The following is a 12,935-nucleotide window of genomic DNA, read 5'->3' as shown; positions in this document are numbered from 1 at the left end:
TGTCCCACTGCTGCAGATGAAGCCCAATAAGACGTGGCTAATGCGGAAAGATGAACAGGAGAAGAAAAGGCAACGTAGCCTACTATAGACTAGAATGAAGGAGTGCGCCTTGCTGTGGCTGCTGGTGGTATGATAAATATACCAGGAGTGGTCGGAGGCAGTTGGAACCGGACTGAGAATTCACACAGAGGGGCCTTGTTCAAGCACAACAGAGGGATTTAATGTTGGGCAACAGATAAAGGAAGCCCTCCTAAACGTTAAAGCCTACAGAAAAGAGAGGACAACCCCACTTGAATAGATTATTTAATCTATAAAATTAAACATTTATCCTTTAAAACCATACAAAAATACTTGCATCATGGCTGCATCATGATCACACAGACATGCAAATGCATTAACATAGTAAATAAAATACACAATAGCATCAACAGAGATGTTCTAAGAGGCTCTTTGAATCAGTATGGACACTCTCAGTTCAGGCATAGTAGGTATAAGGAGATACTCTCTATAGCTGGTCAATACTTAGCAGGCCTCATCAGCAGCAGTACGTAATCTGATCATTGCATTCATCTGGCTGTAGTCAGTTCTTTTTCATAACTAATCAGAGAACCTGCCTGCCAAATGCTACTGTACTGTAGTGCAGAAGCTACAGAGAGAGTACATTCAAAGCCCCCGTTGTTTGCAGCTGCAGTAGGCATTCATGCAGCATCCATGGATTCATTCATTCTGGACTTGGATCGTCAAAGAGGAGAACTAAGGCAATCTGTTGTCACAGTGTGGACCAGACTACTGTATCATCAAGGCAGGTCTCCAGTCAGAGCTGCAGTAAAGGCAGCGGGCATCTGGACACCGTTCTGGCGGAGCACACAGTGAACTTCCTGGATGTTCTTACGTAAACTCTCGGGATCACAGAGGGGCCGGAGGTCATCAGATATTTCTAGCAGCCGCAGGAGGAATGCTGCCCTGGCCCACAGACCACACAGGGTGCCATGGAAACTAGAATCCATGAGAAGAGCCAACCAGGCCGGGTCCAGGGTGTCACCTAGAATGGAAGAACAGTTAAAGGGATACTTCGGGATTTTGGGAAAGACGTCCTTTATCTATTTCCCCAGAGTCAGATGAACTTGTGGATAGCATTTTTATGTCTAATTTGTGTGTCTCATGCTAGTACATACCCATAGACTTCCAGTCATTGTGCTAATGCAAGTTAGCCTTGGCTTGCGAAATTACCTCTAACTTCCTTCATACGGAGATATAAAAATGGTATCCACAAGTTCATCTGACTCTGGGGAAGTAGATAAAGGGCCTCATTGTCAAAAGCCCGAAGTATCACTTTAAGCTCACCTAATCCTGTCAGCCATGACATTTTCAGTACGTTTACATACACACTAATAATTTGATATTAAACTGATTATGGCAGTAGGCAGAGTATGGCAATAGTCAAGTAAACACTTGATTCTGTTTATCTTAAAATCGGAGTGAGGTCAAAATCAAAGTAAGCATACGCTGCTTAAAACTTGGTTTTCTGAGCCATCTTTCAAGTTATTGGGACATGTAAACAGCTTAAAATCAGCGTTCCAGCTGTGTATTCGATCTGCACATGTACCAGCAGCGGTAGCGCAAGCCTCCCGCTTATGTGCGAGTATCTTAGAAATAGTTCACATACAAACTTTATATGCCTGAACTCAGAATCAAATATGCTTCGCAAAAATAACGTGGTTGCAGTGGTAGAACGTTTATTTTGACTGCCGATTTTCTGCATTTGTTTAAGTCCCATCAGGTAGCCTGATTTCAGATGTGTCCATGTAAACAGGATTATTAGGGAAGTTGTTCTTCTTGCAAAGCATGTAAACATTTTAAACAAACTATTATATTAATGACTATCCACAATAATCGTGTTATTTGCATGTAACCATCCTCATTCTGTAGCTTTCCGACACAATCAGTAAGTATGTGGTCCTTGGTCTGTGTGTTACCTGGCTGGAGGTCTTTACAGACCCTGAGGTTCTCCAGCAGGTCTGTAACATTCTCCCTGGCCCATACACCCAGGCGTTCTCCCACCACTGAGGATGCAGGGTACTTTTCAGCGAGCTGAAGCAGGTATGGAAGCAGACATGCTGACATCACAGACGGTTCTGCAAATACGTTGGCCTCATCCTGCTCATAAAGAATGGCACACCTGTGGAACAGAGAGGGATTGATGAACAACATAAACAAAACACATACTCGGCCTACATGTCATGAATTTGTTGACTGTGTGTGTGGTGACTCACCCAGTGTCCCTGGCCTCCCTCAGGACTGAGCTCAGGTCACACTGGGGCATGTGACACAGCAACACCTCCAGGGCATCAGGACTATCCCAGCATTCCTCCAGCAGCAGCTCCAGCAGGAAGGGCAGAGCCTGGTTGACCTGCATCAGGTACATGCTCCTCTCCCCTCCTCCTCGCATGGCTTGGCAGAGTGTGGAGGCAAAACCTGACGCTTTTATCCTCACCTGCTGGCTCTCATCCTGCAGCAGGTAAAGCCCTGTGTTGATCAACCTGTATAGGAAGAAAGACGGAGGACATTATCCAGAAGATTGTGACAAAGTCAGTATGCATACTGTAATTGACTTTTTAACCTACGACCCTGCTCTAGATCTCTACCTGGTGCTGAAGACAGGGAGAGGAGTGTGGTCCCTCAGGGCCATGCTCAGTAAGGGGGCCCCAGCCAGACACAGGGCCCCGGCACAGGATCTCCTGAGAGCCTCAGGGGCCTCTGGCACCCGGTGGACCTCCAACAGACTGCACCACCGAGGGAACAGAGATGTCTGAAGACTGAGAGAGGGAGAAGAAATGTGTGAATGTTCCGTATGTTTTTTGTGGATCTGACACCCTAATGACTTGTTGTTGTAAAGTAAATTAGAAATCATGTCAAAACAGAGAGGAGTGCAGTGTGCAGAATTCTGTATGCTGACCTTTGGGAGAGCAGCAGGCTGGCAGCACACAGGGCTTGGGATAGGAACTCTGGCCCCCCTCTGTGGCCCTCCAGGGCCCCGAGCAACAGCTCCACACACTCCAGCAGGACTGGACCCTCCAGAGGGGGAGAAGGGGAAGGCTCCTGGGATAGAGTATGGTCAGCCCCAGGAGTCATCACTGCCACTAGGGTTGTCAGATATGTCCTGCTATACTCCACACTCTGATCCAACAGCGCCTCCTTCAGGTTGGCCTGAGTACAGAGAGCAATGTTAAACACCATTACCCTAAAACAGCATGGTCAGGTCACCATTGTCAAATCAGGAACGTGGTGTCATTAAAGGGTAGCTAATAGGTGGGAAGACTTTGCTGTCCAGAAACTGAAGGAGGTATAAAACAGGGGCACTGACACAGGCATATTGATTGGGCCTATGGAGTTTTATTAAAAGGCAAAATAATGTTTTCTTTAGAATCTACAATAATATATGCCATTTAGCAGATGCTTTTATCCAATGCGAATTAGTTATGGGTGCATACATTTTATGTATGGATGGTCCCGGGAATCGAACCCACTACCCTGGCGTTACAACTTACAAGTGCCATGCTCTACCCAGTGGTACTTGAAAGTACTAAAGCAAAAATACTTTCAAGTACTACTTAAGTCATTTTTTGGGATATATGTACTTGTCAAAAATATAAACAGTAGAGTCAACTTTTACGCTTACTTCACTTTTAAAGAAAATAGTGTACTTTTTACGCCCTACATTTTCCGTGACGCCCACATATACGGCTTAACACAGCAGAGAAAAAGGATGGATATCCTTGACTGTATTGGTCTAGATCAGATTTACCTGACCCTGTTTAGTGAGTATATAATAGCTGTGAGCTGATACACAACCATTCATTTTCACGAGGGAAAAAAACTATTCTCAGCTTGATTTCAGCCCTATGCAGCATTGTGTTTAAAGTCAAACATATCTTTAGTGCCTTGAATTCCTCATGTTGTCTATTGAAAACTAGTCGTTGAAAACTGTTGGTAAGGTTTTGGACAGGGTGACTTTCCCAGCATTCTCTAGTCTAGACAGGGTGTTGATGTCTCACCTGCAGTGCCGTCTGCAGCACCTGTTGCATGCTCGTCCCACTCCATCGCCGCCTCTCAGCCGCCCAACTGACCAACGACAGCCTCAGGTCAGAGCTCTCTGTGGAGAAACTCCCCCACACCTGGCAAGCCCACCGGGGCTCTGCACACAGGAAGTGGATAGCGTTCTGATGGAAGGAGGCGGACCCAACCTGTAAAATGGAATGTCATAGAACTTTCAGTATTGTGGGAAGGCTAACACAACCTCACTGATATATCAGTTGGCACATACCCAGATGATGAAAAGGATAACAAATCATGACAGTATCTCTGGATAAGAACGGTGTGTGTGTGTGTGTGTGTGTGTGTGTGTGTGTGAGACAGGGTCTGTTGGGCACCTGGAGCCTTTGGTGTGGTGAGTGGAGCTCTGACAGGAGCACATCCCTCATCTGGCGGAGGAACCCCTGAGAGCAGAACCCCCTCAGCAGGCCTGCCACACCCAGGTAGGCCCCACGCACCAGGGGGCAGTGCTGAGCCCCTGTCACCAACCACAGTCTGGACTCTACACGGTCCACCACATCACACAGTGCGTCTGGGGGAGGACTGGGGAAATAACAACACAAATTACAAAACCTGACAGCGCCTTAATCACAGAATAAATAGAACATGAATTATAGAATCTTTCCCTGTTTGTTTTCCATTCTGTAAACCCTCACCGTTGTGTGCATAGACCCCTGTCCAGGATGGCTCTGATCTGCAGTAGCTGTCCATGCAGACGATTGTGACAGCTGGGGTCCTGGGGCTCTGGCAGCTCTCCTGTCAACCGGAGAAGGGTGCTCACGTATTGGCAGGGGGGCGTCATGGCGACCAAGGCTTTAGAGGTCATGATCCTCACACTGTAGATGGGACTGGCAGCCAGCTGGAGCAGGGGAATCAGGAAGTCTGACAGAGTCCTGCTGGGAACAAAGGTTACATGGACCAGTTTTCATACTGCAAGGAGATGCACAGAACACTGTAAATAATTGTGTGCCTACCTGGAGAATACAGGTGTGTTATCCTTAAACAGGCCCATGGACATCATCACCTGCTTCATTGAGTAGATGCAGCTATGAAGAGATTCTTTAGCTTGACAAAATTAAATAAATTACATGAAAACAGTAATCACCCAGTTTGGTCTTGGACCCCTCGCTGGAGTTTGGCCAGGAGGGTGAGGACAGGGTAGAGGGAGGGGTGCAGGCGGAGCCGGGCCTCCCCAGAGGGACCCTGCAAGTCCTCTGCCGCCCCCCTCAACTCCCCCAGGAGGAAGGGCTGCAGGGCAGGGTAGTGGGTGAAGAAGGCGGGGGGAGACATGCCATGCTGGGTGGAGCCCTCCTCACCTCCAGAGCGCTGACCCAGCAACCTTGAGCACAGAGAGCCTGTTCATGGGAAAGGGTTCAGTCAGAGGGAGTACAATAACAAATTAATAATTTAACATGCATGTCTGATAGCTACATGAAAGAAATTGGAGCAGACAGCGCAAGTGAAGCTAATGGATTCTCTCCCGGTCTATATGATCTAATGTTTGAGCTGGTCAGTTTCAGAGAATACAAATGACACTGAAACCTGAGCTCTGTCCTCAGTGTGCGCATTACAGTAGTGAGAGGGAGAGATTGTCTTTTTACTGTAGAGCTGCAGTGCAGCATTCCTCATGGCCCAGCAGGGGGAGCTGAGGAGGGTCAGTGACAGGATGGCCACAGCTGGGGCAAACTGCAGCACAGCCACCCCCAGCCCAGAGCCTCGTACCAGGGCCTGCAGGGTGTGGACCGCACACACCTGGGGGAGAGGAGGGGAAAAGCCAACATTAGACAGCATGCTAACTGACCTGGACTTGAGTATCCTATTGGTATGTGTGTATCTCGATGACTGTGCATCTCATCTGTGTACGTGGTAAGTAATGTACATGTACACTACTTCCCATGAAATATGCACGTGTGTGTGTATATCTGGCAAACTTTTGGTGAATTCATGAATTGTACTACCTGTGGCAGGTCCAGTGTCTGGTCCCAGTCCTGGGGCAGAGGGGACCTGGCTGTGTCCAGCAGGGTGTGTATGCTGTGGGCCAGGAGGGGCCGGGCCTTACTGGCCTCCTCTGCTGACACCACACACAGGATGAGCATGGGAAGCCCTGCCGCCCGCCGGGTCACTGACGTACAGCGAGACTGCAGCACCTCTAGGCCCTGGAGAAAAAAAAACATATTAGTTAGCACACACACAGTTTAACCATACTAGCTAAATATGCATGCAACATAGCTTCATTGTTGCAGGTAAAATTAGATATGAATTGTCAGAGAATGATAAGGTACATCACTGGCCTGGACCTAAAACATACTCTACAGAAACCCCTTTACCCCATGAGAACCCTGTGTGCGGTGTGGATGAGCCCCCTCAAAAGGGCCTGGGTCAGAGGTTACCTGCTTCAGCATGTGTGTTGGGATATCCCTGAGCTCTGGGTCACTGCTGCTCAGGAGACAGGCACAGAACCTGGTAAAGCCCACACAGCAGCCCTCTACTGCCCCCTGGGGGATAGAAACATGTATGTCAGAACTGAAGATGAGACAAGAAAACCAGGGCGGCTTTGAGTTGTGAACCATAAATGGATGTTATGTCCTTTTTACCCAGTGGCGGCATTTGAGAAGAATGTTCTTGAACACTTTAGAGGCCCTCTTTAGGTCTTCTAAAGTTAGAAAGGGCTCTGTCTGTTTGGCCTGAGCAAGCATTCTCTCCACCAGAGAACCTAGAAATATTCCTATTTCCTGAAAAGGAAAACAACAATAGTTATTGAAGGCCAGAATGTGTTTCTTAGTGGTGCTGAACATGGGTTAGAATGTGCAGCCGGGTGATCAGTGCGAGTGTTGATCGGTAAGATGAAGAGTACCTTGAGGGAGACCCAGCAGCAGGTGAGGACCAGACTGTGTTCCTCAGACAGCAGCACACACTCATCCCCCTCCCCCTGGTCCTCTCCTGCCACCTGGCCTATCAGAGAGGTGATGGCATTCCCCATGTCACAGAAAGTTGGGGGTATATCTGGAAAAGACAAGGGCGGGGGTGAGACAACCATTCCATATCAAGTTTACCCTTCTCCGATCTCTTGTGTGATGTCTCTATACGCCTTACTGGCGATACCTTTCTCATCACCGCAGGCATCCTGGTCTCCATACAGCACACCCAGTAGGAGCAGAGTGATCCTCTCCAGGAGAACCAGGATCTCTATGGTCACTCTGTGATCGACCACATCACACAGGGTGTTAGGTACCTCTAAAATACACCTCTCTAGGGCAGTCAAAATACCTGAAACAAATACATCACTCAAGTAAGGTTGCAATGTCAAATGCTTTGGAATTCAACATGTTTATATAAAAGCTGTTAGATAGCTGCAAAATTAAATTTTGTGAAATAGCAATGATGCAGCAGGTCTCACCGTGTATGGGTTTGGTCCTTGCAGCAAGCATCATATCATCCTTAGCGATCAGGTAATGCTGCTCGAGTTCCTTGAGTAGATACCTGACCAGAGTAGCGGCCTTCGAGTCCCCAGAACTGACGTAGTTGATTCGGCTGTCCAGCCAGGGCACATGAGACTGACCTCCAGACCTTCAGAGAGGGGGTCATGCAACACTGAGGTCGAGGACAAGAACTCTGGCTACAGGTGGTGTAAAAATGAAGGTCTACTTACTTCTGGAGGAGGACCTTCATGATCAGAGCTCCCATCTGAGCCTCCGGCACACGGGGACTGCAGAGGAGCAGTTCTGCTCGGCCGAACAGCACAGGAGTAATGTCCTCCAGAAAACTAGGTGGGAAAAATCTCACCAGTAACCCTGCAGAGAGCTCCCGAATCTACATAGGAAGAAAATAGAGCAGAGAAAATACATTATTTCACTTATCCTTCTGTCACTCACAAATGTATTAAAAATAAAAACTGGAATTTGTAACATAAGTATTTAAGTCTACCTCATTGGTGGAATCCTCTAAACAGCCAATAAGGACCAGCTGTTTTGATCGAGAGAAGAAATCCCACCATCCTCTCAGCCTTGCCCAGTTGATCAAAGAGGCCATGTTAACTACAGAAAGGGAACAAAAACCTATTGGAATTTTGCTTCATACAGGCTTTAAAGCCCCAGAATGAAGTCAACCATCTCATGCCCCCTTTACTGACCTGGGGGTTGGCCCTTCTTCTTGTCTGGGCTCCAGGTGTCTGTGCAGGTCTCTAGTACAGCAGACAGCAGCAGCAGGACAGTCTTTTTCCTCTGGTAGCTGTGTCCTGGTGCCAGATAGGACAACGGCAGCTGTGACAGCCAGTCCACAAACCCTACAATGATCAGGATGAATAGGATATTAATAAATTGCACCGCACAGCTAGATGGGACAAGGAAATAAAACCATTATTTAGTGCTTCAAACTTTCACAGCTCTCACCTACTCCCTGATCAAGTGCCATCTCTGTCTCCTTTGTGAGGCTGACACCACCGTCCCTTTTTCCCTTCTGTCCTCTGAGGTGGGCCAGGCAGCTGTCTCGGATCCGGACCAGAAACCTCTTCACCCCCGCCTGAAGGTGCTGGCGGAACGGTGACGACTCACTGTTGAGGTTCTGGGGGATGAAGGTCCTCATGGTAGACAGCTCCTCCGGCGTCGGGGCCTCTTTGGTCTTTGGGCTGCAGCATAGCAGGTTGAGGGCGGCCAGGCGGACTCTATCATCCACACATCCCAGGGCAAGACGGAGGGTCTCTAGGGCAGAGCCACTCTCCAGGGCCCAGGGGGAGCCTCCATAAGTGGCTCGGCGGGCACTCATCACACAGGCCCAGGCATGGAGGTGCCCTGGAGAGGCAGGGTCTAGAGGGGCCAGCAGGGGCTCCACAGCAGCAGGGAAGACACGCAGAGTCCAGGGCAGCAAGTGGCTGGAGCTGTTGTTCTGAAGAAGGGTCACGTCAGAGGTCAAGGCCTCCAGCAGAGTGGTCCGCCAACGCCTGGCCCACTGATTGGCCAGATCCAGCTCCAAGGGAGGAGCATCCTGGGCCAGTTCCTCACACAGCTCGCACCTCTGCTTCTGGATCAGACACTTGTAAAGCTCTGAGGCACATGGGGACAGATGATTGGTGGACATGCACTTTAGGAGATGGTTGGGAAGCTCTGAGTACTGCTCCAGCACCTGAGGGGTTAATGGAAAATGTATTTTAATCAATTTCCACAACTGAACATACACTTTAAAAGGTTAAGATGACTTTGAATACACTCACCATGTCAGTGCCAACATAAGGGAGCAGTGAACAGAGGGGGAAGTATTTGGCTTTGGCCTCCCAGGGCAGTTTGGTTATGCGGTGGAGTAAGGAAATGTGCAGGTTCTTCTGTGTGTCTCCAAAACGCTGGCAGTCCATCTCATAGATCTCCAGTAGCAGGCAGAACGCACTGCGCACAACCTCTGACACACCCTCGACCTGGGCATGTGTAAGGAGAAATGGGATGTTATTGTTACTACTATACTAGAGTAGCTGCTGCTTAAAAAAATAAAAATAATAATAATAAATATATATATAAAAAACACCATTTATATTAGTAATGAGATGATTGAAAACTCACTGGACTCTCAGCATTGTCCCAGATGACCTGGATGAGTTGTTGTCTCAGACTAGAGTCATCAGGCAGCAGGGGAACGCTGGTCAACTCCCAGATCTCAGCTAAACACTCCTTAACACTCTTCAGCCACAGTGTTAACACTGCCATCAGACATAGGCTTTAATAAACGTTGATTTGATACTCAGGTATTTCTTACTTTCATTAGGTTTGTACTTACAGAAACACACATACACACTGGTTTGGTTTTACAGTACCTTCAAAGACATAGTAGTGACAGTCAAGCTTCTCCTCACACAAAGCAGAGACCAAAGGAAACAAACCACCCAGGAGTAGACAAGCCTGAAGCAATAGGGAGAAAAACTTGAATCAGAAACCACATTTTCTAAATTGGCAGAGAATTCCATAAGAACGAATGAGCATGAGCAGTCTGTGACATACCCCTGTGGTGTCCACCTGACTGACTAGGATGCCCCTTCTACAGCAGGTCAGCAGACCCCTGCTCACGGCCAGTCTGTCTACTCCGTCCTGCGAGCGGGGGCTGCACTGCACCTGGAGACCACCCACACACAGCTGCCAGGGCTCTGAGCAACACACATCAACCAGTGGCATTAAAAAAATACTTTATCATCACAGTCCTTATTTGCATAGGGTTATGGTTCAAATCCTTCATATGTGTTGTGATGATTTGGAATGTAAACAATATAGAATGTAAACCATAAAAGTCAACATACAATGTCAACAATATGAAAGTCCTGAATGTGTACCTGAGTGAGTGACTTGTAGCAGACTCCAGGCAGCTGCTCCTCCCTCCCTTCCCTCTAGTACGGTGTTAATCAGCATGGCCACTGTGGTGCCAGCCAGGAGACGGGTGTCCCTGTTGGAGCACTGCCCGCACACAGAGGAAACAAGTAATATAATAATAATTTTAAAATGCTATTTAGTACACGCTTTTATCTAAAGCGACTTACAGTCATGCATGCATACATTATACATATGGGTGATACTGGTAATGGAACCCACTACCCTGGTGTTACAAGCGCCATGCTCTACCAAATGAGCTACAAAGGACCATGTAGTAAGAGTAAGAGCTGGACCATGGAGTGACATCAGGGAGAACAGACTGGCAAACCTGAATCATATTTATTTAAAAATAGTTTCGGATTTAACCTGAATCGATGTCAAACACAGACCTGTCCCAGGATGATGTCCATTAGAGACTGTAGGATGCTCTGCACTGCCAAACTCCCCTGTTCCTTCTCCCACACCAGAGGGGCCACCTCACCTGGCAACAGCTGAAAAACCTGCAAACACACCTGAAGGGACAGGTCCCAGATCAGTTAAGACACCTACTAACACAGCCAACTCACAGGTCAGTTCAATGACAAGACGTCTTCTGAACAGTACTTCAAATGAAAAAAGACAAGTACAATTTTGTTGACAAGAGCCAGGAAGTTAAAGGTTGATAAAGTGCATATACAGTATTTACCTTGACAGCTTGGTAACACAGTGGTCCATTTCTCAAACCCTCCTGCTCCAGTATTATAGGGAATAACTCAGCCACTTTATCTATCAAGGAAGGGCAGGCCTCTCGCCACAACTCACGGCCAATAGAGCTGTCCTCCAGGAACATGCAAGCTGCAAACACAAACCACACACAGGAGATAACTTGGCACCTAAAATGAGGCCAAAAAGATAATGGTTAATATTGACAATGCCACTCACACTAAAACAAGGAACAATTCAAGATGATTCTAATCCACAAATTACCTCTCTGGAGGTCCCCAATGGATAATGCCTGAAAAGGAAAGATGCTGAAACATTATCGCATTACTAAAGAATACTTCTAACCATGGATTATTTTTAGAACAATACACATACCTGATCCTTTCCCACAATAGTGCACAAACAGTGTTGGATTTCTCGAAAAACCAGCAAACGATTGACTTCTGCCAGATGTTGCAACATCTGTAATGGCATGATCAAATACATATTCAGAATAGCACTTTAGTTATTCAGCATTGAAAACATCACTTCTAAAGGTCAGAGCTTGTTCTGGACCTGGTCTAATTTGCGACTGGCGATGTTAAACATCTGCATCTGCATGGCGACGAGTAGCCTGATGAGTGGCAAGAGGAGCCTCTCCTCTAAACACTGAAGCTGCTTCACTGGGATCTTCCTCAGCAGCTGGCCTGCCTCCTCCAGACTACGCTCTTTGCATCGCTTTATGTTGCTCCTGTTCAGAGACAGACAACATGCCATGAAGATGAGTGACACCGACGGTAAACAATGAATGTGTACTAATTGGTTGGAAATGGGAACAGTCGGAGTGGAGCTGGAACCAGCAACTCCGAGACACCGCAGGGACTATCCCACTGCTGACAGCAATGTAGTGATGGAGATAGAACAATCGCTGCAGGGCTTGAATCAACAACCCTGTGGTTATTGTGGTGTGAATGCATTACCACCTATACCATGAAAGCCCAGATTTCTTGGCAGAGGCAGTAGTACATGTATTCCCATACAGGGAGGCTACACATGCATTGTCATACAAACATCATTGGTGTATTCATTATGGAAACAGTTTAACGTTTTAACACCAAACAGAAGCATCAGAGCATAACGAGAGTTTCTATTGGACAAATGCAGATAGGTCCCTCCTGTTTCATTCTGTTTCTGAAACATTTTGCAACAGAATCGGTGTAATGAATAAAACACATTAGGCACTTGTCAACCAGATTTACCTTGAGCACTCATCAAGTTTGTTAATGAAAAGCTTTAACGTAGTGCTGACATCTGTGGGTATTTTATCCTCAGTGACCACACTGTCTAGTACAGCTTTCATCTGATCTTCGACCGATTGAACAGGCACCATTGTTTCTCAATTCCGAAAGTTTGTTTTAAAATTATCCCTGGAAAGAAAGAGAACATGCTTCCTCGTGTTTTTCTTGTCAAACTAACTCTACTGTTGGAGTTGAGTCGTTACAGAACAGTGCATTATGAATTGCCGCCATCTAGTGTATAGGAGTATGCGTTCTGTTAGCAAATCATCTTTGTAACATTACATTACGCTTTTGTGTTCATGTTTTGTTGTCAATGTGTTTATGTTTTGTTGTCAATTCATTAGGATGCATGCAGAGAGTCCATGTAATAGTGCATGTTGCAAATTTGCTTCTAGAAGTTTGCTATAGCAGGTACATTATTTTTTGTCTGTTTCCGTAGTACACAACAGCCCCACGAAGGTCGCTGTTGGCTATCTCAGTAGAAACTCGCCCATTTCTGGAGCATGGACGCAAGTAATCC

At 47.0% G+C, this 12,935-nt stretch overlaps 1 protein-coding gene across 2 annotated transcripts; it reads right to left on the bottom strand.

Moving 5' to 3' along the window:
- Positions 1-290: 290 nt before the first annotated feature.
- On the bottom strand, positions 291-12,583 carry si:ch211-225b11.4 (thyroid adenoma-associated protein homolog). 2 transcript variants are annotated; one of them, XM_055919914.1, is made up of 31 exons: positions 12,377-12,583; positions 11,694-11,868; positions 11,514-11,600; positions 11,403-11,430; positions 11,122-11,270; positions 10,826-10,948; positions 10,400-10,520; positions 10,074-10,216; positions 9,890-9,974; positions 9,639-9,775; positions 9,299-9,496; positions 8,481-9,210; positions 8,222-8,374; positions 8,017-8,126; positions 7,742-7,902; positions 7,490-7,659; positions 7,195-7,359; positions 6,947-7,095; positions 6,687-6,824; positions 6,483-6,587; positions 6,051-6,248; positions 5,694-5,844; positions 5,198-5,447; positions 4,749-4,988; positions 4,431-4,635; positions 4,056-4,244; positions 2,957-3,207; positions 2,646-2,816; positions 2,274-2,540; positions 1,977-2,179; positions 291-1,042 (listed from the first exon to the last, which is right to left on the bottom strand). In XM_055919914.1, exons 1-31 carry the CDS (start codon positions 12,505-12,507, stop codon positions 798-800), a joined length of 5,628 nt encoding a protein of 1,875 aa, XP_055775889.1. In that variant the 5' UTR covers positions 12,508-12,583; the 3' UTR covers positions 291-797. The 2 variants fall into 2 exon arrangements, with proteins under 2 accessions (XP_055775889.1, XP_055775890.1); XM_055919915.1 differs by having other exon boundaries at positions 4,749-4,985.
- Between the last annotated feature and the right edge of the window lie 352 nt (positions 12,584-12,935).

The sequence above is a fragment of the Salvelinus fontinalis genome, chromosome 4, assembly GCF_029448725.1.
Source record: "Salvelinus fontinalis isolate EN_2023a chromosome 4, ASM2944872v1, whole genome shotgun sequence".
In the NCBI taxonomy this organism is placed as follows: domain Eukaryota; kingdom Metazoa; phylum Chordata; class Actinopteri; order Salmoniformes; family Salmonidae; genus Salvelinus; species Salvelinus fontinalis.
The sequence above is the reverse complement of the archived record's forward strand: the minus strand, read 5'-3'. Positions and strand labels throughout refer to the sequence as shown.